The sequence below is a fragment of the Bos indicus genome, chromosome 19 (assembly GCF_029378745.1).
Source record: "Bos indicus isolate NIAB-ARS_2022 breed Sahiwal x Tharparkar chromosome 19, NIAB-ARS_B.indTharparkar_mat_pri_1.0, whole genome shotgun sequence".
Taxonomy (NCBI): Eukaryota; Metazoa; Chordata; class Mammalia; order Artiodactyla; family Bovidae; genus Bos; species Bos indicus.
The window spans coordinates 57,978,550-58,000,156 of record NC_091778.1 but is presented as its reverse complement, the minus strand read 5'-3'; the positions used below and the strand labels follow the sequence as shown (position 1 = coordinate 58,000,156).

At 46.9% G+C, this 21,607-nt stretch overlaps 1 protein-coding gene across 4 annotated transcripts in view; it reads left to right on the top strand.

Moving 5' to 3' along the window:
- The first annotated feature begins 426 nt into the window (after positions 1–426).
- Positions 427–21,607, top strand: part of RAB37 (RAB37, member RAS oncogene family) — a 68,274-nt gene continuing 47,093 nt past the window's right edge. Inside the window, exon 1 of one of the 4 annotated variants that reach the window (XM_070774128.1) lies at positions 427–949. In XM_070774128.1, coding sequence (XP_070630229.1) covers positions 878–949 — 72 coding nt within the window. In that variant the 5' untranslated portion in view covers positions 427–877. The remainder of the gene's footprint in view (positions 950–21,607) is intronic. The other 3 variants (XM_070774127.1, XM_019981587.2, XM_070774126.1) reach the window with 3 other exon arrangements.

Genomic DNA, 21,607 nt, shown 5'->3' with positions numbered 1-21,607 from the left:
AATACTGGAGTGGGGAGACTTTCCCTTCTCCAGGGGATCTTCCCAACCCAGGGATCGAACCCAGGTCTCCTCCATTGCAGACGGGTTCTTTACCAGCTGAGCCACCAGGGAAGCCCATCATTTTCAGAGTTATGATTCGAATTCTGGAGCCCGACTCCAAAAAACCCTTCTGCCTTCCCCAAGCCAAGTGTTCTTAAGTTTGGGGGAGGGGGACATATGCATCCTAGAGAGTGTAATTTAAGCTCTGGACCCTCTCTGTAGGGAAATGCAGGTAAGCAGAATTGTGCAAATTATTTCAGAAACTTCAGGGACCCCTCTGGGCCCTCATCTGTCGACCTCATACATTCTGTAGGGAACTGTCTAGAGATCAAAGAGAAGTGGCTCCAGCGCCGCTGGGCTTCGCCTCTGCAACCACAGGAGGAGAGCTGAGCTGCGTGGTGTGACAGGGATGCTCCGTCACTAAAAATCAGGAACGGTGAGCTCCCGGGACCACAATGCCCTGAGAACGCAGCCGGGACGCTGGGACCCGGGGATCCGGTAGCTGAATGAGATTCGCACGGACTGCCGGCTAGTCTGAAATCTTGCATCCCTCCCAACAGCCTGGAGTCACGAGACAGGGGACGGGATCTCAGAACTCTGGCCCTGGGCGCGCAGGGACGGTATCGCTGTTCCTGGTGCTGAAACGCTGCGGTCCTGGAAGGGAGAGGCCGCCTCCTCCCAGGGTACCGCGCCGCAGCGGCTGCGGGAGCTGTCCAGTGCTGAACCGGATGCGGCCGGCCCGCGGGGGTTAGACCCGAGCCTGCTGCACCCCTAGGAGACCGGACGGAGCTGACGCAGAGCGCTGGGAGAGCGGGGAACAGCGGGCTCCAAGCCGGGCATGGACCTGCAGAGACTCGACTCCTACCAAGGGGGAGCCGGCCCTGACTTCCATGAGCACGTCCTGCATAAGGTAAGGATCTCCTCGGGTCACCCCCACCCCCCACCCCGGCTCCCATCTCAATCCTGGGCGAGGGCGCCGTCATCAGTTCTCTCTTCCCTTCGCTTGGCTTTGGAACTTAAAGAGAAACTAGACCGTTTCTGTGAGCCTGGGGAATCCTTTCTGCTTGATGCTGTTTGTTACTTAAAACAGATGCGTGTACACGGGGGAGGGGCCGCCGCGAGAGGTTCAGATCGTCAGGGGCTACATTCATTCATTTAAATCACTTGGGTCCCTTTCTCACATCCTCTCTCCTGACTCTCAACCCTGTGACCCTCAAGAACTTTTGCCTTCCATAACCCTTGTGGAAGGATACATTTGTTCTTCCACCCTTGCCTCCCAAACTCCAGTTCCATTAAGTCTGGTAGTTGCAGTCAAATACCCGAATTCCTGGCCAGCTTGGCTGAAATTAAACTTCGAAGTGGTCTGCAGCAAAAATAAACTGTTTTTTTCAAACCAGACTCCCTTGCACCTCCGGAAACCTGCCCTCCAGCCAGGACTCACTCATGGCTTCCTGAAAGTGCTTATTTCATAGCTCACACTCACCCCTTGCTTCTCTCATTCAAGATTTTTTATAACTAAGTTATCAGTAACATAACTAAATTATCAGTAATGTAAATTATCAATAACATCCTCTTGAAGTGGATTGTTGGGGAAAAGTAGCAGCCTCTCTCTAGGCAACACTTTTCAATTCAAACCCATCAGTCAGGACTTCCCTGGTGGTCCAGTGGCTAATACTCTACACTTCCAATGCAGGGGGCCTGGCTTCGATCCCTGGTCAGGGAACTAGATCCCACAAGCTGTAACTAAAGTTCCCTGCATCCCCAACTAAGACCCGATGCAGCCAAATAAATAAATATTTGTTTAAATCACTGTACATAAGCAGAATATGTATTTTGCCATAAGAAGTCACCATTGCTCCTCATCTCTTTCTCTGCCTTCTTCGTTCAGCCCTTTTATTTCCTGCTTTGTTAACACCAGTTTATCTATTAGTCCCTGAAAGGCAGTACATAGTCCTATACATGGAGATTTTTTTTACTCAAGGTATCACTCTGAAAATTCCATGAATGTAAGCTTTGAAGTAATCTCGTCCACTTTTGTCCCCTACTATACATTTGTTGGCCTTCCCAGGTGGTGTTCGTGGTAAAGAACCCACCTGCCAATGCAGGAAACATAAGAGATGCGGGTTTGATCCCTGGGTCAGGAAGATCCCCTGGAAGAGGGCATGGCAACCCACTCCAGTATTCTTGCCTGGAGAATCCCGTGGACAGGAGCCTGGTGGGCTACAGTCCTTAGGGTCACACAGAGTTAAACACGACTGAAGCTACTAGCATCCATGCACGCCTACAGTTGATATTTGAGGAAACGCAAACCTGGAGCGGTAAAGTGACTTGTCCAAGAAAACAAGGTAATGAATGAAAAAGTGCTAAAAGCCAGGAATTATGATTCAAAGTCTAATATTCTTTTCTCTCTATAAGTGTAGTTCACGGACCTGCAGCATTGACGTTACCTTAGAGCTTGTTAGAAATGTGACATCTCAGGCTCCACCCCAGACCTGCTGAATCTGAATATGTATTTTAACATGATCTCTAGAAAATAAACATGCACATTAAACTTTCAGAAACTGCCGGTGCCACACTGGCTATTTCTGACCAAATTGTAGAAAGCCAACTACAAAGAGAAGAGGGCCTATAGATTTGATGAGCCCAGTGACTTCTCCCTTTAGGCCCCTGAACCTCTAGGGTATAGAGAAGAAGAAAAATGCTTAACTTCCCGAGTCAGGAAGTTTAAAAACCACCACTGTTTGAAATAAACTAGAATAAGGTCTGTGTTCTTAGAGGTGGTGAATCTAGCCTCAGTCAAAAATGCAAGCAAACAAAAGGGAACATAATTACAAATCAATTACAAAAGCATCCTAGTGACTAGATATATGGGTCTCTCCAAGTTTAAACCCTCCTATAAAGATATAAATATCCATTTAAAAAGCTTTAAGACTTGGTGATCCAAGTTTCTAAATTATTGATCACGTATGGTCTTTCCCACCTCAGTTACCCACACAGGAAATCTAGGCTATAGCCCATGAGAACGTTCACTTCCTTTGGGTTTATTGATTACCAAATTGGAAGGGAGCCTATTCCTACAAGTTCTAATACATTTGAAGAGAGGTGTGTACTTACCACTAGTAAATGCTCAGTATCTTCAACTTGGTTGTGAGCATCTTGAGGGTAGAAGCCAACCTTCTGTGATAGCAAACAGGGTAACATATGTGGGTAGCAATTTTCCTTTTCCTATAATACTGGTCACCTCCTCCTAGTATCATTTCATTATTGTACATGACTTTTTATTGTGATCCACTTAGAAACCTTTTTGTAAAGGGACAGGGTATCAACATACTTGTATTATTTTAAACTTGACTATGTAACAGAGTCCGAGGAATTCCTGTTGGTTCATTATAACAAATTGACCATAGGAGGGAGGGCTCCCTTCCAACATTAATTGCTATGGAGGATTCTTTTTAAATAAACATTTTATTGAAGAATAACACATACAAGAAAAGCTCAAATCATATGTCTGTACCCTGATGGGTGAGCACTTCTGTGCAACCACTACCAAAATGAAGACAGAACATTACTGGGACTTCCTTGGAGATCCAGTGGTTAAGAATCTGCACTTCCTGGTTTCCCTGGTGGCTCAGGAGTAGGGAATCTGCCTGCCAGGGCAGGAGACAAGGGTTTGATCCCTGATCCAGGAAAATCCCACATGCCTTGGAGTAACTAAGCCTGTGCACCGCAACCACTAAGCCTGTGCTCTAGAGCCCTCCAGCCACAACTACCGAGCCCACACACCACAGCGAGTGCAGCCCATACACCACAGAGCCTGTGCTCTAGCAGGAGAAGCCACCGCGTGAGAAGCCTGAACACCGCAACTAGACAGTAGCCCCCACTCACAGCAACAGGAGAAAAGCCTGCACAGCAGCGAAGACCTGGCACAGTCAAAAAGAAATAAATAAGTTTTAAGAAAAAGGAGTCTGCACTTCCATTGCAGGGGCACGCGTTCAATCCCTCGGCAGGGAGCTAAGATTTCACATGTCATGCGATGCAGCCAAAAAACAAATTAAAAACAAAAAGAACCTTACCAGCTTCCCAGAAACCACCCCCAACATTTTTCCCACACACTGCCCCCGTCCTCCTCCCCAGAGATCACCTTTTCAGAGGGTGCAGTATTATTTAATGTTTTGACAGAGCTGCTAAATTTCATGTAGGATAGTCCTAGAAACCTGCCAGAGAAAAGATACTGCTGTTTGGTGGAAAGAAACCCCAGACTTGGAATCAGACCGGACCTTGATTTGATTCTGAAAGACATCTGTGAGCCTTATTTTTCTTATCTATAAAACAGAGATAATCATACCTGGCTTGCTGAGGGTTTTTTTGTGTTTTTTGTTTTTTTGAGTGAAAATGTTAGATAACATAATGTAATATCTTTATTTATTTATCAGGTGTATAAGAAACATTCAATAAATGGTTGTTATTAGGACACCCATCTTGAGGTCCAGAACAACTTCAGTAGGTGTCACGTTGGGTCTCACCTAACATGATGAAGCTTCATGAGAAAAGCAGCAGCCTCGTACACAGAAACACACACACACACATTTCACAGACACGATCCCAAGGGACTGAGCTCCCACAGCCACCTACACAAAGCTCCTGACTTCTGTGTGAATATCGCAACCCTGATTTCCTAAGGCGAGCATCTCTTTTCTCTGGGAGGTGAGGTATGGGGCACTGTTTCACCAAAAGTTTTACTTTCACTTTTAGGTTTGAAGGATTTGTTAACAAAAGAAACTGCTTGTTACACACACATAAACAATTCCAATATTTAATAGAGCGTCATTTGACTTAATTTCAATATGCTGTCATTAAAAGAAAAGAAATAGAAACAACAGACAAAGGTAACAGTCTATTCATCCCCAAATCAGGCCCACAGCCTTCAACCAGACGTGAACAGCACTGGCAAGTCCCTCACTGACAGCAACCTGGAATCCCAGCTGGGAAAGGGGCTTCCCAGGTGGCGCTCGTGGATGAACCTGCCTGCCAATGCGGGAGACATAAGAGATGCGGATTCCATCCCCGGGTCCCTGGAGGAGGGCATGGCAACCCACTCCAGTACTCTTGCCTGGAGAACCCTGTGGACAGAGGAGCCTGGCGGGCTACAGTCCACGGGGTCACAAAGCGCTGGACACGACTGAAGCGACTTAGCACGCACAGCACCCAGGTGCTGCGTCCAGCCCATGGGTAAGACATCAAACTGCAGTTTGGGGGGCTCTTGTTTATAATCCCAGATCCCAAACTGATCTCATCATCAGTTTGTATGCAAAAATGCATCTCTGGTTTAACTTTAACTTTTACAATGCTGTTTATTTCACCTGGCGAGTCATAAGACTTCTTAGATAGGGGGAGAAGTGGGGGAGTTCTGGCCAGGTCCTCAGGGACTTAAGAGATTCCAAGACTCACTCCCTTTCTTATCTAAAGTGTCACCTGACTTGCTGTGCCCGCAGGCGGGCCAGGAATCTAGGTAGTGTGTCCAGGTGGGTCAGAGGCCTGCTCCCCTGCTTCTGAAGCCTGAAGTCCTCCATTTTAATTTCCCTAACAGATGCAATGAGACCTCTCATTAAAATTCACTTATCTGAAACACATTCGCCAAGGATCATCAGCCTTGGATGGCCCCCACACTCAACTCATCCCAAGAGGTGAAGGCTGAACCAAATGAGCCTGAGAAACTCTCAGAATATTCCTTGAGTCTGGGCTGGAAGCTGGGAACTGCCTGGAAGCAGAGTTCATCCATCATATGCTTGGAGATTTTAAATAGAGTTGCTGTTGTTCTCACAAATCTGAATACTTGATGCAGCTAAATAATTTAAAACATGTAAACAACCCTGCTGCCCTTTCCATCAGAGAACTCTCAGCCCTCTCTTGCTACCAGTACAATCTCAGGAGCCACCAAAGGCAGCAATGTGAGTTAGGGGCTCAGAAACCCTCCACGCTGGGTTCTTGCTGTGCCAGGGCCTGACTGTGAAGTCTGGGGAAAGAGTAGGGGGCAGCTTTTGCCCCAGATGCTGGTGAATCAGGACAAAGAGACTTCAGTTCAAGAGCTCGCTTCCTAACTCGCCATCCCCAGTGCTACGATGAACACCTGCAAGCCAGTTTTGTTTCAAGAGGAGCAAATATTTAACACGCTAAAGTCAGTCTCCTCTATAGCACCTCAGCAAAACCAGCAACCAGGGAGGGGGAGGTGGGGCATAAAGACATAGACTGTCCATCCATTCATGCAGGGCTGGTCCTCATCGGGGAAAAATGGAATTACTAGGGAAATAAAATCAAAAGGTCCCTGTCCTACAGGATCCCCATTCCTTCTAACTCTGCCCCCGACACCTCTCCTTCGTGAGTGGGACACGGAAGCAGGTCACCTCTCCTCCTCTCCCTCCTCTCTCGGCTGAACTTTCACATCCCTCTTGTACGTTCATCTCCCTCAGCAGTCCACGTGCCTCATCTAGTCATTCAGCAAACATTTATGGATCGTTTCCAAAGGGTAAGAAACTATGACGCGCGTGATAAAGGATGCACACACACAGGCACACACACACAGGCACACACGCGCCACAACTAGTCCCCACCTTCAGTGAGCCCCTGGCCTGTGAAACGTGCGCACAGATTGCTAGAAGAGCCTCAGAGGTGCCCCAGTAAAGGTCTGGGAAGAGAACAGGGAGGTAACTCAGAAAGAAATGTTCACTTCTAATCTCAATGTGCGGCGTCTCGCTCATGGCCTCTGCTTGAGAATTAATATCTAAGAAAGGCAGAGCTCTATACACCAGCCAGCCTCCCTCCCACAGGCCGCCACCCATTCACCCTAGACAGCAGTCTGGGTTCAGTGGTATTTTCCTTCCCTATCAGAAAATTTTATCAGAGGAAGACAAATCAATCAGCAAAAAAAACCATACCAGCTAATCTGTCTCCTTCTAACCATTCCTTATCCCTTGGGGACATTTTTTTCCCATCAAACAAAGTTAGTGAAACACAAATTGGTGGTCAAAGAATCTGATTTCACAGAAAAATCCATGCCCTGTAGGTGAAGAGATTTCACTTTTAAAGTTCCTCATCTCAATAAAGTGGTTTTAAGAAAAGAGAGGGGAAAGGAGAAGGAAGAGAAGGGAGGAAGAGATGGAAAAGGAAAACGCAAAAGAAAAAAATATATAAAAAAACGAAAGCGCAAGAAGACTAGGTCCAGCTCTTGACTGATTTCCAGTCTCAGCTCGGAAACAAACAAGAAAGCCTAGAAAGATCAGCTGTTCCGCTCCTTGTAGAATATTTCCATTTGCTTGTTTTCCTCTCTTGCTCACTCTGGAGACCTTCCAATAAACAAATGATGTGTGTGTTACATCATTAACAATCTCTGACCATCTGGGACTCCTTGGGCTAATCTGTCAGTCCCACCCAGATCCCAGCCCAGCCAGCTGGCTTGGGGAGGGATGCTGGCTGGTTCTCCTGGATAAGCTTAGCAGGAAATGATCATGACTCTGCCCAACCTCTCCAAGTCATTTTCCAAAGTCTCAGGCTTCCCACTCCAAACACTTCTCCCCTCTAATTTAGAGTTCCTGGCACTGTTTGTGAGGAAACATCTGAAACTCACTAGTGTTGCTCTGCTAGTGATCCTCTCGTGAGCTGCTCTGGGAAAGGACTGCCCTTCATCTTCAGGGCAGGAAATCCAGCTTTGCTGAAAGTAAACAGCCAGAGGTGAGCAGCAGGGTAGAGGATTGTGGAACTAGACATGTGAAGTGGCTCTAAGTGTCTCCCAGAATGCTCCTTGTTTCCAGCCTCCTCCCAGACAAGAGGAACAATGCCCGGAGATTGCAAGCAGGATGGAGATCACAGCTTCTTTGCTACCTGGCAGAGAGCTCAGGTAATGCACCTCCCCAACTAGAACAGCCCTGGACCACCCTCCCATCTGCCAGGAGAGGAAGCTTTCTGGGGGACAGCTAAGAGAGCTCCAAGACAGCAGCAAACAACAGATCTGGACACCTTAACCCCTGACTGCACCCGTCAAGGCCTTCCAGACCTTGTGCCACTCATGACATTATCGAGGTCCTGAGTGCTGCTTGCTCAGTCCCTTCAGTTGTATCTGACTCTTTGCAACCCTATGGACTGTAACCTGCCAGACTCCTCTGTCCATGGGATTCTCTGGGCAAGAATACTGGAGTGGGTTGCCATGACCTCCTGCAGGGGATCTTCCTGACCCTGGAATCGAACCTGTGTCCCCTGCATCTCCTGCATTGCAGGCGGATTCTTTACCCACTGGGCCACCTGGGAAGCCCCTAAGTGATGCCATGAAAATAATGTAACTGTTGAAACAAGCAGAGCTCAGACTTCCCCAAGCAAATGATCCTTGTTTCCCTGACCTTGATGCCAAAGTCTATGCCCTCCCTTCTTATTTGCATTTCTGCTTTTAGCAATGTTTACCCATTAACATAAAGGTATCTTTTTGATAACTGGTGCTTATGTAAGCCCCGTAGATATGCTTTTCTGTGTCTTGAACCAAGTTCTGCTTACGTTCATGTTTCCTTTGGCTTTCTAGCCGTCTACCTACCCCCAGTTACCACCAGCAGAGACACCCACCCTACACACACACTCACAAGGCTCGGGCAGGACCAGTGACGAGGCGTTCTTATTTTTTGTTCTTATCTTTTATTGCCTCTCAAAGGCAAAGCAAACCTTTCCCCTCCTCCTCCCTCTGCCATTTGAATTTGCAACCTCATCACTAACAGCAACTCTGCTTTTTAAAAAGCAGCTCTGCCCTGTATCAGAGCAACACCCTCAGGGGACAGTCAGGAACTGGCACCAACTTCTTCCAGCCTCTCCCAGCTTCACACAGAGAAGCCTCTTAACCTCTGGGAGGGAGTGAAGCTGCTGGTACAGACTCAGAGCCTCCTGCAGCCCCTGAGGTACCCCCCTCTTCTGTGGGGAGCGGTACCAAAGCTCCTCTTTACGCACGTTCTTCCCTCCTCTCTGGTCCCCTTCTCAGGTTTCACTAGGCTAGGAACTAAGTATTAAAATCATCTGCACTGTCAACTTAAAAAGCACAACATGACTGTTACGAGTTAAGTTTATTGGGGACAAAATGAGGACTCCACCCAGGAGACAGCACCTCAGATAGCTCTGAGAAGCTGCTCCAAAGAGGCAGGAGAGGAAAGGTCAGTGTATATGTGATTTTTGGGGAAGCGACTGTTCAGTCACTCAGTCATGTCTGACTCTTTGCAATCCCATGGACTGCAGCATGCCAGGCTTCCCAGTCCTTCACTGTCTTCAAACTCGTGCCCATTAAGTTGGTGATGCCACCCAAACATCTTATCCTCTATCGCCCCCTTCTCTGCTTGTCCTCAATATTTCCCAGCATCAGGGTCTTTTCCAATGAGTCGACTCTTTGAATCAGGTGACCAAAGCAGCTTCGGCTTCAGCATCAGTCCTTGCAAAGAATATTCAGGATTGATTTCCTTTAGGATTGACTGGTTTGATCTCCTTGCTGTCTTCTCTGACACCACATTTCGAAAGCATCAATTCTTCGGCGCTCAGCCTTCTTTATGTCACATCCATACATGACTACTGGAAAAACAGTAGCTTTGACAATATGGGCCTTTGTTGGCAAAGGGGGAACACATGAAATCAAGCACATATTTTTCCAAAAGGTTTCTACTAGTCTCATGAGGCCTTCACTAGTCACGAGGAACAGTCATCACGATGAAGGATTTTAGTGCTTTTCTGGATATGAGGACATACAAGAATTGGGCTCATAAAATCGGCTTCTGATAATATCTGAAGACCTGTCTAGCCAGTTTTCGCAGAGCACAGAGTGCCTCATTCCTGCTCTCCACCCTGAACTCCTTCAGGGGATGTTAAAGGTCAGCAGCTGCAGCAGCTCTTGATTTCATCTTTGTGGAGGTAGACGGCAAGCAGGCATGGCAAGGGCCAGTCTGTAGCTGACAGCGTATAGTCCAGAGGGACCCCATGAGACTAATAATTGTTCATTATAAATGATAAACATAAACCCCCGGTTCATTTGTGGAGCATGGTAGTTAAAAAAAAAAAACTTATAATACATTCTATGACACTTTACTTTGCCCCACGCTTTTTCCAGTAGGTTGTATTATTAGTTCCATGTGATAAATAAGGAAACAAAAGCCAGATGAAAAAAAAAGTTACTTGTTCAAGGTCACAGCAGGTAGGCATTACGGAAATTCAAACAGCAACAGCAGAGCCTTACAAAGCACAGATGAACCAGGCCCTGTGCTAAGCTCTTAACAGCCTTCAACCCTAAACAAACCTATTTTAATCTCATTTTACAGATGAGGAAACTGAAGCACAGAGACATTAAGGAACTTGCCTAAGGTCACACAGCTAATCAGTAGCAAAGCCTAGATTCAAACCCCAGCAAGCTGGAAATGCAAATGGATGGATTCAGCAGAGGGCAAAGGACTCCACCGAGGGGATCACAGATTGTCATCACTTTCGGGTGCTGACAGGGTCCCCCGTGTATGGCCCCAGCTCTGTAGGATCAGAGACCCAGTTTTGCTCACTCAGTCAAGAGTGGATCCATCTCAAAAAAAAAAAAAAAAAAAAGCATTAAAAATAAAAGCCAAAACATGCACACACACAAACAAAAAAACCCAATGGATCCATCTCTCCAGGCAGGCTTGTGTTAATCAAACTCACGAAACTGATGTATTGTCCTGGATGTCAAGCCATCTTATAATCAGGGGATGGTTTGCTAAGCATGAAATTCAGGGAAGATAAGAGAGAGGGCGACTTGGAGAACTCAGATGCTGAACGATGTCAGGATGATGCGGTTTGCTGGCTGAAAGGATGGCCTCAATCTACGCTCCCTCGGCCCTTTCTACCCTCAGGCCCTCTCCTCTCTGATCTCTCCCTCCCTCGGCTGTGTTTAACTGTTACCTAGGCCAGGCAGGCACTCTATTCTCCCCAGATACCCAGTTTCCTGCACCCCCTTAGGGACCACGTGCCTCTGAGCTGGAGCATGCCCTGCACTGGAGCTGGTTGTGGGGAGAGAGGAAGGTGGCCAGGGCGGGGGTGCGGGATGCTTCCTCTTCAGGAGTCTTCATCATCCCCATGACACTCACAGGTGTGGACCACAGCTCTGCCTCCGTCCTGCTCAGGGCTCATGTCAGGGCCTTAGGGATCTGGGTTTTAAGGGTGAGACCAAGAAAGAGACAAAAGGGGATTGGGGTCATTTCCTTATACCCCACCACTGTCCCATTCCACATGCCCCCCTTGAAACTGGATATGCTTGATTAAGAATCTTGAGAAGCGATTCAGCGAACATTTGCTGGGTGCCACTTGTGCCCGAGAGCCCAGGAACAAGATCCATTCCCCACCCCAAGGAGCTGAGTCAGGCAGGCTGGGTGGCTCAGCGGGCTGGCTTAGAAGACTCAGGCCATATCTGACTTCAGCCCAACATGGACACACTGATATTGGTGCCCATGAAGACATCCTGAATTTGGGGACCTCTCGTCTCACATGATGGGAAAATCAGAGGACCAGGTCAAATGCTTGTGGCAATCTCGGGGTGCCAAGTTTGGGGTCCTGATTCAGTGACTGATCTGAGGGGCTGTAATATCCACAGCTCCAGGAACGAGCCCACCTGTGAAGCTCAGAATGGCTTCAGGCACGCAAGACAGGAATCTCTTCAAGTCCAATATCCAAGAAAGGAGGTGGTTTCTTCCAAGATGTGCCCAGAGCAAAGATGCATGGTCCAAGCACAGCAGAGTCAGACTCAGAGAAGCAAAACTGGTGCCCCTCCGTCAGCATCTCTAAAGATCCAAGTCAAAAAAACATCCAAACTCAGAAGTGCCAAGGCCCTGGACTTCCCTGGTGGCTCAGTGGTTAGGAATCCGCCTGCCAGTGCGGGGCACGTGGGTCCAGCCCCTGGTCCAGAAGTTCAGATGCTGCAGAGCAACTAAGCCTGGAGCCAAACCATGGAGCACTCGCTCCAGAGTCCACGAGCCACAACTACGGAAGCCCGCGAGCAACTCCTGAGCCAGCGCGGGAGCCTGGAGCCTGTGCTCGGCAACAAGAGAAGCCACTTGTTACAGTGAGAAGCCCGGGCACCGCAATGAAGTGCAGCCCCTGCTGGCTGCAACTAGAGAAAGCCCATGCAAAAACAACGAAGACAGTGCAGGCAAAAGTAAATAAGTGAAAAGTCCTAGAGCTAACGCTCATTGGGCTGAGATGGGTCGATGTCACCCATGAGGTGGGGTCAGTCCCACCCAAGCCCTAGGGATGGAGGGTGGAAGAGAGCATTTTCCCGGGAGAGTGGGGGTGACATTAGCTGTGGGCTTGTCAAGCAACGACAGATGCCCCTATGGTAATCCCAGCTGGACCACAGGAGCTTTTCAGTGTTTTAGCAAGAAGGGACTGAAAAAGAAATGAGCTGAACTTGTCACTCTCCCACCTAACTGGGCTAGTTGTGTCTCATCCTTGCTGTTGCTGAAGACTAAATAGTCCAGCTCAGTTTCTTAATGACCAGACTCAGGAAATGAACTGACGTCACCCTCTAAAGGGACTGGTTTATTGGGGCTGTGGAGCCAGACCTCACCCTGGGGGTGGGAGTAGGTTTTCCAGTGGAGGAGGATGACCCAACTTCCAACCTTCCAGGAAGGAGGCTGATAGAGGGGTGCGGGGGCAGGGGGAGGCAGGGGATGAGGATGCAGGAGGTGACGCTCAGGCTGGAATGGAGGGAAGCTCTTCCTTCTCATTTTGGAGTCAGAGTCAGGTGGTGTGAAGAAGCCTGGATTTTTCAGGGGGGAGGAGGTGCGGCGGGGTAAGCTGTGAACAGCCTATGGATTCACAAAACAGGTGAAAAGTGAGCCAAATGAGGCCAGCTTCACGGGCATGCCACCTGGGCCATCACACCAGCCCCACCTGGAAGGGCCCTATGATGGGCTCAATACTCTGCTGGTTTAGTATTGGTTTAATACTCTCCCCATCTCGAGACTCAATTTTTGTACAAGGAGCCCCATATTCTTATTTTGTGCTGAGACCCACAACATCCGTAACCATTGCTGCTGTCAAATAGGGCCGCCTGCAGGGTCTGAGCCTAGGTCTCTGCAGTAGTCCTGAGCTGTTCTCTGGATGTGCCCTCCTTTCTTTTGGCCTCACCCCATGCCTGGCTTCAGATGAGCTGTGAGGAGCCAGAGAAAGGTGACCTTACGCTCTGGGCAAAGTGGCCAGGAGGTGAGCCCTATTCCTCCCCAGGGCCAGCTTTTTAAAGAAATAAAAAGCCTTGAAGGAGCCTTCCACTGGGCCTGTGCAGCAGCTCCTGGGGGACCTCTCAGAGAGAGCTGGGGTTGGCTGGACAGACGTCAGCGAGGCCCAAGCTATCACACACTGGGAACCAGAAGGTCACTTCGGCCGCTCTGAGATCACAGGCTAGAGGGCCTGTGGCCCTTTGGTTAAAAACCATCTGGCAGAGGGATGAACAGACCCCAGGAGACATTCTGTGATTGTGCAAGGCCACCCCGCAAAGAAGTAAGAAACAGACAGAACCCTGGGGCTTCCCTGGTGGTCCAGTGGTTCAGTAAGACTCTGTGCTCCCACCACATGGGGTGATCTCTGCCTGGGGAGTTAAGATCCCACATGCCACGTGGTACAGCCACAAAAAGAAAGAAAAAGACAGAACCCCAACGTCGGGGCTACCCGGACACCATTGAAAAGTAGGCCTGGTGCAATGAGTCCTCTTCACTGGGACCCAGGAGCAACGATATCCCCTGGGGATTTGCCTCCATAAAAACACAACTGCGAAAGATAAACAGGTCCTACCATACAGCGCAGGGAACTATATTCAATATCTTGTAATAATCCATAAAGGCTTCCCTGGTGGCTCAGACTGTAAAGAATCTACCTGCAATGCAGGAGACCCAGGTTCAATCCCTGGGTCAGGAAGATCCCCTGGGGAAGGAAATGGCAACCCACTCCACTATTCTTGCCTGGAGAATTCCATGGACAGAGAAGGAGCCTGGTGGGCTACAGTCCATGGAGTCGCAAAGAGTCAGAATAATCTATAATGATAAAGAACCTGAAAAAGAATATATATATATAACTAAATCACACCTGAAAGTAACACAGCACTGTAAGCCAACTGTACTTCAACAATTTTTTTTTTCAATTTAAATAGCCAGCTGGAGGATAATAGCCACAGGAAAGCACACCAAGATTTACTGACACCAGGATGGCTCCAGGGAAGCAGCTCCTTCACTCGCCTTCACTTTCACTTCTGTTCTCACGTCTCAGCTATTTTTCGGTGGGTTATCTCTCCGCTGGCCCTACTTTCGTTTGCCATGCGACAAGCATCAGGGTGTTTCAGTGGGAGGACAAGGGCCTCTGGCGTTCAGTCCTTCTGCTTTCGTGGCCTATTACTAATCTTGCAAAGGCAATGCGAAATTTTGAAATGACTACATCGTCTGAACTTTGCAACTCCTTCCAGTGACCAGTGGGCTGGCACCGGGCACCGTGGGTGAGACCTGGGGTTGTGACCTGCTGCTTCTTTGTCACAGAAACCCTCACCGTCTCTGACAGAGGGCAGCATTCTGCATGGGGATGCTGGAAGGAAACGATGAGGCTGCCCTCCCAGCATCACCAGATCCTTAAAGAGGATAAAGGCACAGTCAGGCGTTGGCTTGCAGCTTTATTGAGGGAGAAAAGTCGTATTAAGATAGGAAGGGTTGTGCGTAGATTTGTTAATTTAGTACAGAATGCTGCATAATGAAGACCAGCTCCTCCGATGGCTTTGGTAATTAACATGAAGGCACGGAGAGTGGGTCAGGGGCTGTGACAGAAGCTTACAGCCACCTCAGGCAAGCACAGTCTTCCTTGGAAGAAGCAAAAGACAATGAGCTGGGTGGTTTCAGTGGGAACACTCCATTTCTTCCCTAGGATGGTGAATAGGGAGTATTTGCTTCCCTATCCTTTAAAACAAATACACGTCTTATGTAGACATATAGTCTGCACCAAATCTGTCATTAAAACTTGTTGTTCAGTCACTAAGTTGTGTCCAACTTTGCAACGCCATGGACTGCAGCACGCCAGGCTTCTCTTTCCTTCACTATCTCCCGGAGTTTGCTCAAATTCATGTCCACTGAGTCGGTGATGCCATCCAATCATCTCATCCTCTGCCCAATAAAACTTAAACAATTGATGGAGGTAAGGATTTCCCTGGCAGTCCAGTGGTTAAGATTCCAAGCTCTGATCGCAGGGGGCACAGGTGTGATCTCTGGCTGGGGACATAAGATCCCACATGCTCTGTGTCATGGCCAAAGATAATGATAATAATAAGGTAATAAACAGTGGAACTGGGGGTATCTGGGTTTGTGACTGAAGATGGAAAGGGTGATGGGGAGGAAGTGGGAGGTTTCAGAAAGTGCCCAGGGTGGAGTTTTTATTTTGGAACATAAGATAAGACATCCCTCCTTTCTGCTAAGAGCAGCTTTTCTATCATACAAGAGTTCAGAATGTCTCTTCTCTATTTCTGATCCTTAGGAACAATCTTGAAAGTGAAAGCGTTAGTCATTTCAGTCGTATCCAACTCTTTGTGACCCCAAAGACCGTAGCCCACCAGGCTCCTCTGTCCATGGGATTCTCCAGGCAAGAATACTGGAGTGGTTAGCCATTGCCTTCTCCAGGGGATCTTCCTGACCCAGGGATCAAACCCAGATCTCCCGCATTGCAGGTAGATTCTTTACAGTCTGAGCCATCAGAGAAGCCCCAGGAACAGTCTTAGCCCGTCCCTAACTCTGAACCCGTCCTTAGAGGTTCTTCAGTAAAACCAGTGAGCCGGTCACCTTTCATTGGTGCTGGCACTGCACGCACTCAGGAAGTTTGTTATCCCAGTGGATTATTCAGGGAAGGGCTTATGCTGGGCAGGGGAATCTGAGGGACTGGAGCGGCCCTTTTCCCTACTGATGTAAGGTCACAGGGCCCTCATGAGTGACAACCTTAGTGTTCAGATAAATAAGTTACTAGGAGGTTTTAGGGGGATGCTGAGCTCCCCAGGTGGCGCTAGTGGTAAAGAGCCCGCCTGCCAGTGCCGGAGACATAAGAGACGCAGGTTTGATCCCTGGGTCGGGAAGATCCCCTGGAGAAGGGCATGGCAACACACTGCCTGGAGTGTTCTTGCCTGGAGAACCCCATGGACAGAGGAGCATTGTGGACTACAGTCCACGGGGACGCAGAGAGTCAGACACGACTGAAGCGATTTAGCACACTGCACAGACCACACTAGAACCTGAAGGAGAGAATCCGTGTCTAGAGAATAACATGGACAAAATCAGTGGCTGACAATTCTTAGTCCATATGTGAGCACCAGCCCTTGACAAAGCATTAGTCCATTCATCGGAGATTATATACAGACAGAGCATAAATCCATGTTGGCCCAAAGTCACCAATTGTCCTCGTGGGAAGCACCGCCTACTGTTCTGATTTGGGGCATTCACATGTCCTTTCTTTTATGAAACTATGGTCATAACAGATGGTTTAATAGAAACTGTCTTAACTAATTCTTTTTTTTTTTTTTGGCCGTGCCCTAAGGCATGTGAATATTAGTTCCCCTCCCAGGGACTGAATCCTGCAGTGGAAGTGCAAAGTCTTAACCACTAGACCACTAGGGAAGTTCCAAACCAATCCCTTTCTTAACCAACTTGTTACAGCAACCAACACCTTTCAATCTCCTGGTGAAAATACTGTCTTTGTGCCTGTGGCAACGGGTAGATTCTCTTGAAGGCTCTCTTGCTTCTGCTCGTCACGCATCACCCATTGAGATACGTGTTTAACAAGAGTCAGCTGCATCCAGCCCAAACCTGTTTAGGCCGGTCATACCTGTGAATTATAATTATGCAATTTGATGAATTCATCCATGAACAAACAAATTAAGAGTATAAACAGAAACAATATTGACCAATGGCAGGGAGTGTAAACAAAAAAAGTTATTTCTACAAAATTGAGGGGACTTCCCTGGCAATCCAGTGGTTAAGACCCCAAGCTTCCACTGCAGTGGCGTGGTTGGTTCAATAACCCTGCAGGCTGTGTGGTGCGACCAAAAAAGTTTTTTTTAATTTTATAAATAAATAAACAATAGAGTGTTTTAGAAAGACTCAATTAAAGCATATCACTTTTTAACAGCAAATTAGAAATGAGGGAGAAGACTGTAAAATATTCATAATGAAAGCATAAAAATGAAAAAGGATTTTGCAATCAGATTGCTTCATCAGTATCCACAATGTCTTGCTCCATGTCCGGGAAACTGAAACTCGAAACGCCAGGACCAGACAACGTGTGTAGTTTGTGCAGAAAAGGCGATGAATCCCTTTTTCTTTTTCAGGAGATTCATCAGCAAAGAAAAGGCTTAGATCTACATCCTGATACTGTTAATAGCCAATGATGACACATTTAGATATTTTGAGCCAAAGAAAGCATTTAGAGAAAGAATATATCTTTTGTGTGATTCCTTGATAGAACCAACTTTTCTAGTAAACAGACCGTTAACAATTCCAGTTACACTGGGTAAGAATACACCTACTTGGTAAGATAAAAGCCTGACTGCTATATCAGTGCCTCCTGGTCTAAAAAGTTCTTATATGTGAGGGACCACCCTGGTGGCCCAGTGTTTAATTCTTCCCCTTCCAAGGCAGGGGGTGGGGGTTCCATCCCTGGTCAGGAAGCTAAGATCCCACAGGGCCCATGGCCAAAAAACATAGAAAACAGAAGAAAAGAGAAGACATAACAAAGAACAAAACATAGAAAAGAGAAGCAATATCGTAACAAAGTCAATAAAGACATTAAAAATATAGTATGCTTCTTAACAAGTCTTGCCCTTCTTTAAAAAATAAAATTAAATAAAAAATCACTGATGCATGAAATCAACTGATTTTAGCTGCCTGGTCCTTCCAAGATCCAGTGGCTATGAACTCTGTTTTCAAAGTATCCAACAAAGGTAGTCTTCAGCATCACTTCAGTCTAACATATATATATATATTTTTAACTTTTTTTTTCGTTTCCCTCAGCTTTATTGAGGCATAACTGACATGTAGCATTAAGTTTAAGGTGTACAATGTGATGATTTGATTCAGATTATCTGTTTATTCAGTGATTAACAGGATAGGTTTAGTTAACAACTCCATTGCCTCACATATTCATCTGTTGTTTTAAAGTGAGAGTACTTAAGACCGAACTGAACTGATTTAAGATCTTAAATGAGCAGCTTTCAAGTGTACAATACAATATTAACTATGCTGTACATTGAATCCCCAGAACTTATTCCTCTTATAACTGGCAGTTTATACCCTTTGACCAACATCTTCCCATTTCCCCCACTGCCCAGCCCCAGGCAGCCACCAGTCTACAACTGCATTATCTGTTTAGATCATGCACTATTTGTCTTTCTCTGTTTTACTTATTTCACTTAGCATAATGCTCTCAAGGTCCATTCGTGTTCTTGTAAATGACAGGATTTCCTTCTTTCTTATGGGTGAATTTATATATATATATATATATTTTTTTTTTTTTTTCATATCTTCTTTATCCATTCATCCAGTGGTGGACACTTAAGTTGTTTCCATGTCTTGGCCATTGTGAACAATGCCATGAATTTCAGAGTGTAGACATCTCTTCAGTGTCCTATTTTCATTTCCTTTGGATATCTACCCAGAAGTTAAATTGCTGAATCATATGTCAGCTCCATTTTTAATATATTGAGCCTCCATACTGTTTTCCATTGTGGCCATACCAATTTACTTCCCCACCCACAGTGCACAAGGATTCCCTTTTCTTCATATCCCCACCAACACTTGTAATTTGTTGTCTTTTTGATAACAGCCATTCCTTTTTTTTTTAATTATGAAAGTATGATAACACATTTACAGGAGACTTGGGAAATAGAGAACAAGGTTACATATAGTTCCACTATCTATATATACAATTATTTTTTAAGTAGGTAAGATTTTTAGTTAGAGTTTCAATATCAACCATTCAAAAATTAATAGAATGAATATACAGGGAGGTAGAAGGATATAGTAGACCTGAACAACACAGTGAACCAATTTAACATAATTAAGGTTTATACAATGTGTTTAAAATGTATAAAATGCATTTATACATGCATTTCACACAGTGCGTGCATGCATGCTAAGTCGCTTCAGTCGTGTCTGACTCTGTGCGACCCTATGGACAGCAGCCCACCAGGCTCCTCTGTCTATGGGATTCTCCAGGCAAGAATACTGGAGTGGGTTGCCATTTCCTTCTCCAGTGCATGCAAGCATGCTAAGTCGCTTCAGTCGTGTCTGACTCTGTGAGACCCTATGGACAGCAGCCCACCAGGCTCCTCTGTCCATGGAATTCTCTAGGCAAGAATACTGGAGTGGGTTGCCATTTCCTTCTCCATTTCACACAATACTGCTGCTGCTGCTGCTGCTGCTGCTGCTAAGTCGTTTCAGTCGTGTCCGACTCTGTGTGACCCCATAGACGGCAGCCCACGAGGCTCCCCCGTCCCTGGGATTCTCCAGGCAAGAACACTGGAGTGGGTTGCCATTTCCTTCTCCAGTTTTTTTTAACTTTTTGAACATGCTATACAGCATGTGAGGTCTTAATTCCCCAACCAGAGATCAAACCTGCATTGGAAGCACAGAGTCAGACCGCTGGGCAAGTCCCAATCCAATGTATATATATTAATGGTATATGACTCTCAGTTGACCCTCAGAAGGGCTCGGTCCATTCAGAACAGACCTGTGGTTGCCAAGGAGGACGGAGGGCAGGAGAGGGATGGACTGGGGTCTGGGGTTAATGCAAACTCCCACAGGATGGGCACACAATGAGGTCGTGCTGAACGGTGCAGGGAGCTGCATTCACTATCCTGCAATAAACCATAGAGAAAAGGATATTTTAAAAGAATATATATGTATAACTGAATCGCTTTGTTGTACAATGGAAATTAACATAACATTGTAAATCAGCTATACTTCACCTTAAAAAAAACAGTGGGGGGAGGGGCTCTGTCTTCTGAAAGCCAGAAATACACACGTATTCTCAAAAGGAGACTATCCAAACCCTCCAATGTTTTATAAAGTGGAATCTTTAAATATTAATGATTCAAAAACCAAAGGAGGGAAACTCTGGCTCCGTTGTCAGGCTATAAATAACTGGGCACTCAACCGGAATTGAGTGGTTAAACATCTTGGAGTTTGTCCTAACAGACTGTGTTTTCCTGGGAAATGGTAACTGCCACCCTCACTCAGGCCAAATGAACCTTATCTGAATTTTCTCTCCCTTGCAACCAAGGTGCTAGTCCAGAACCCAAAGTCTACCATAGCAAAGTCTCTATGGAGAAGCTGAATATGGCTGAGACAACACCAAGATGGTAATCTCTAAACATTAAGAAACAGTTTCCTTCGGCCCTCTTGCATATGTTTGCCTCCCTTCCCCCACCCTGACCATTTGCCCAGCGCTCTCAGGCTTGAACAAATTAGGCTGGATTCAAGAGAGATTCCTGCAGTCATGACCCAACACCGGAAGAACTTAAGTGCCTCCTGTGAGGACCACCACTCAGAAGTCCTCTACCTGGCTAGCTATAGAATGGACTGGACAAAGTTTACAAATACCAGGGCCTAGTCAACTCCATCTCTAAGGACATGAAAAGGTCGCTTTTCAGAATGCCATCCATCCAGATGACTGGAATCTGGGATTAAAAAAACTTTATATCCAGCGAAACATCTGGTAGGTGCCTATTTTAAAGGCTGACTGAGGTAAATAAAAGTTAGATGGACAGGAGAAAGGCCAGCATGGACAGAGCAGGGCAAGTCAGGGGAAGAGTAGCCAGAAAGAAGGTCCTGGGGCAAACAGGGAGCCGTGGCTGCTGGGAGGAGAATGGACTCAGGGGCAGAGAACAAGAGGGACTCCCGGCCAGGGACTGGACTAATTTGGCAACCATGGAGATGACAAGCTAAAGCAGGAGTCAGAATTCCAGAGAGAGTGGGGTCGGGACCCTAGGAAAAAGTCAGTAAGTCCAGCATCTATAATATACATTTTTTTAATTTGGCTGTGCTGGGTCTTAGTTACGGCATGCAGATCTTTGCTGTTTAACTGTGGTGTCTGAACTCCTAGCTGTGGCATGTGGGATTTCATTCACTGACCGGGGACCAAACCCAGACCCCCCCGCACTGGGAGCTCAGAATCTTAGCTACCAGACCACCAGGGAAGTCCCAGTCCAGCATCTATAGATACTCACTGACTATCCCTGTGTGAGTAAATGTGTAAGCGTGCGCACACACACACACACACAAACACACACACACTGTCCTCCTATACAGAGTCCAGGTGGTGGCCCAGACTCTGGACTCTGGACTCTGGAGCCAAATGCCCAAGTTCAAATTTCAGTTCATCCACTTGCTAGGGGTAAAACTTGGTAAGTCACTGACCGTCTCTGTGCCCAGATTCCTCATCTGTAAGGTGGAGACAGTAATGAAGGCATCTTCTTAGGGTTGTAACAAGGAGTAAATTAGTTACTGCAGGTAAAGCATTTCGGGAC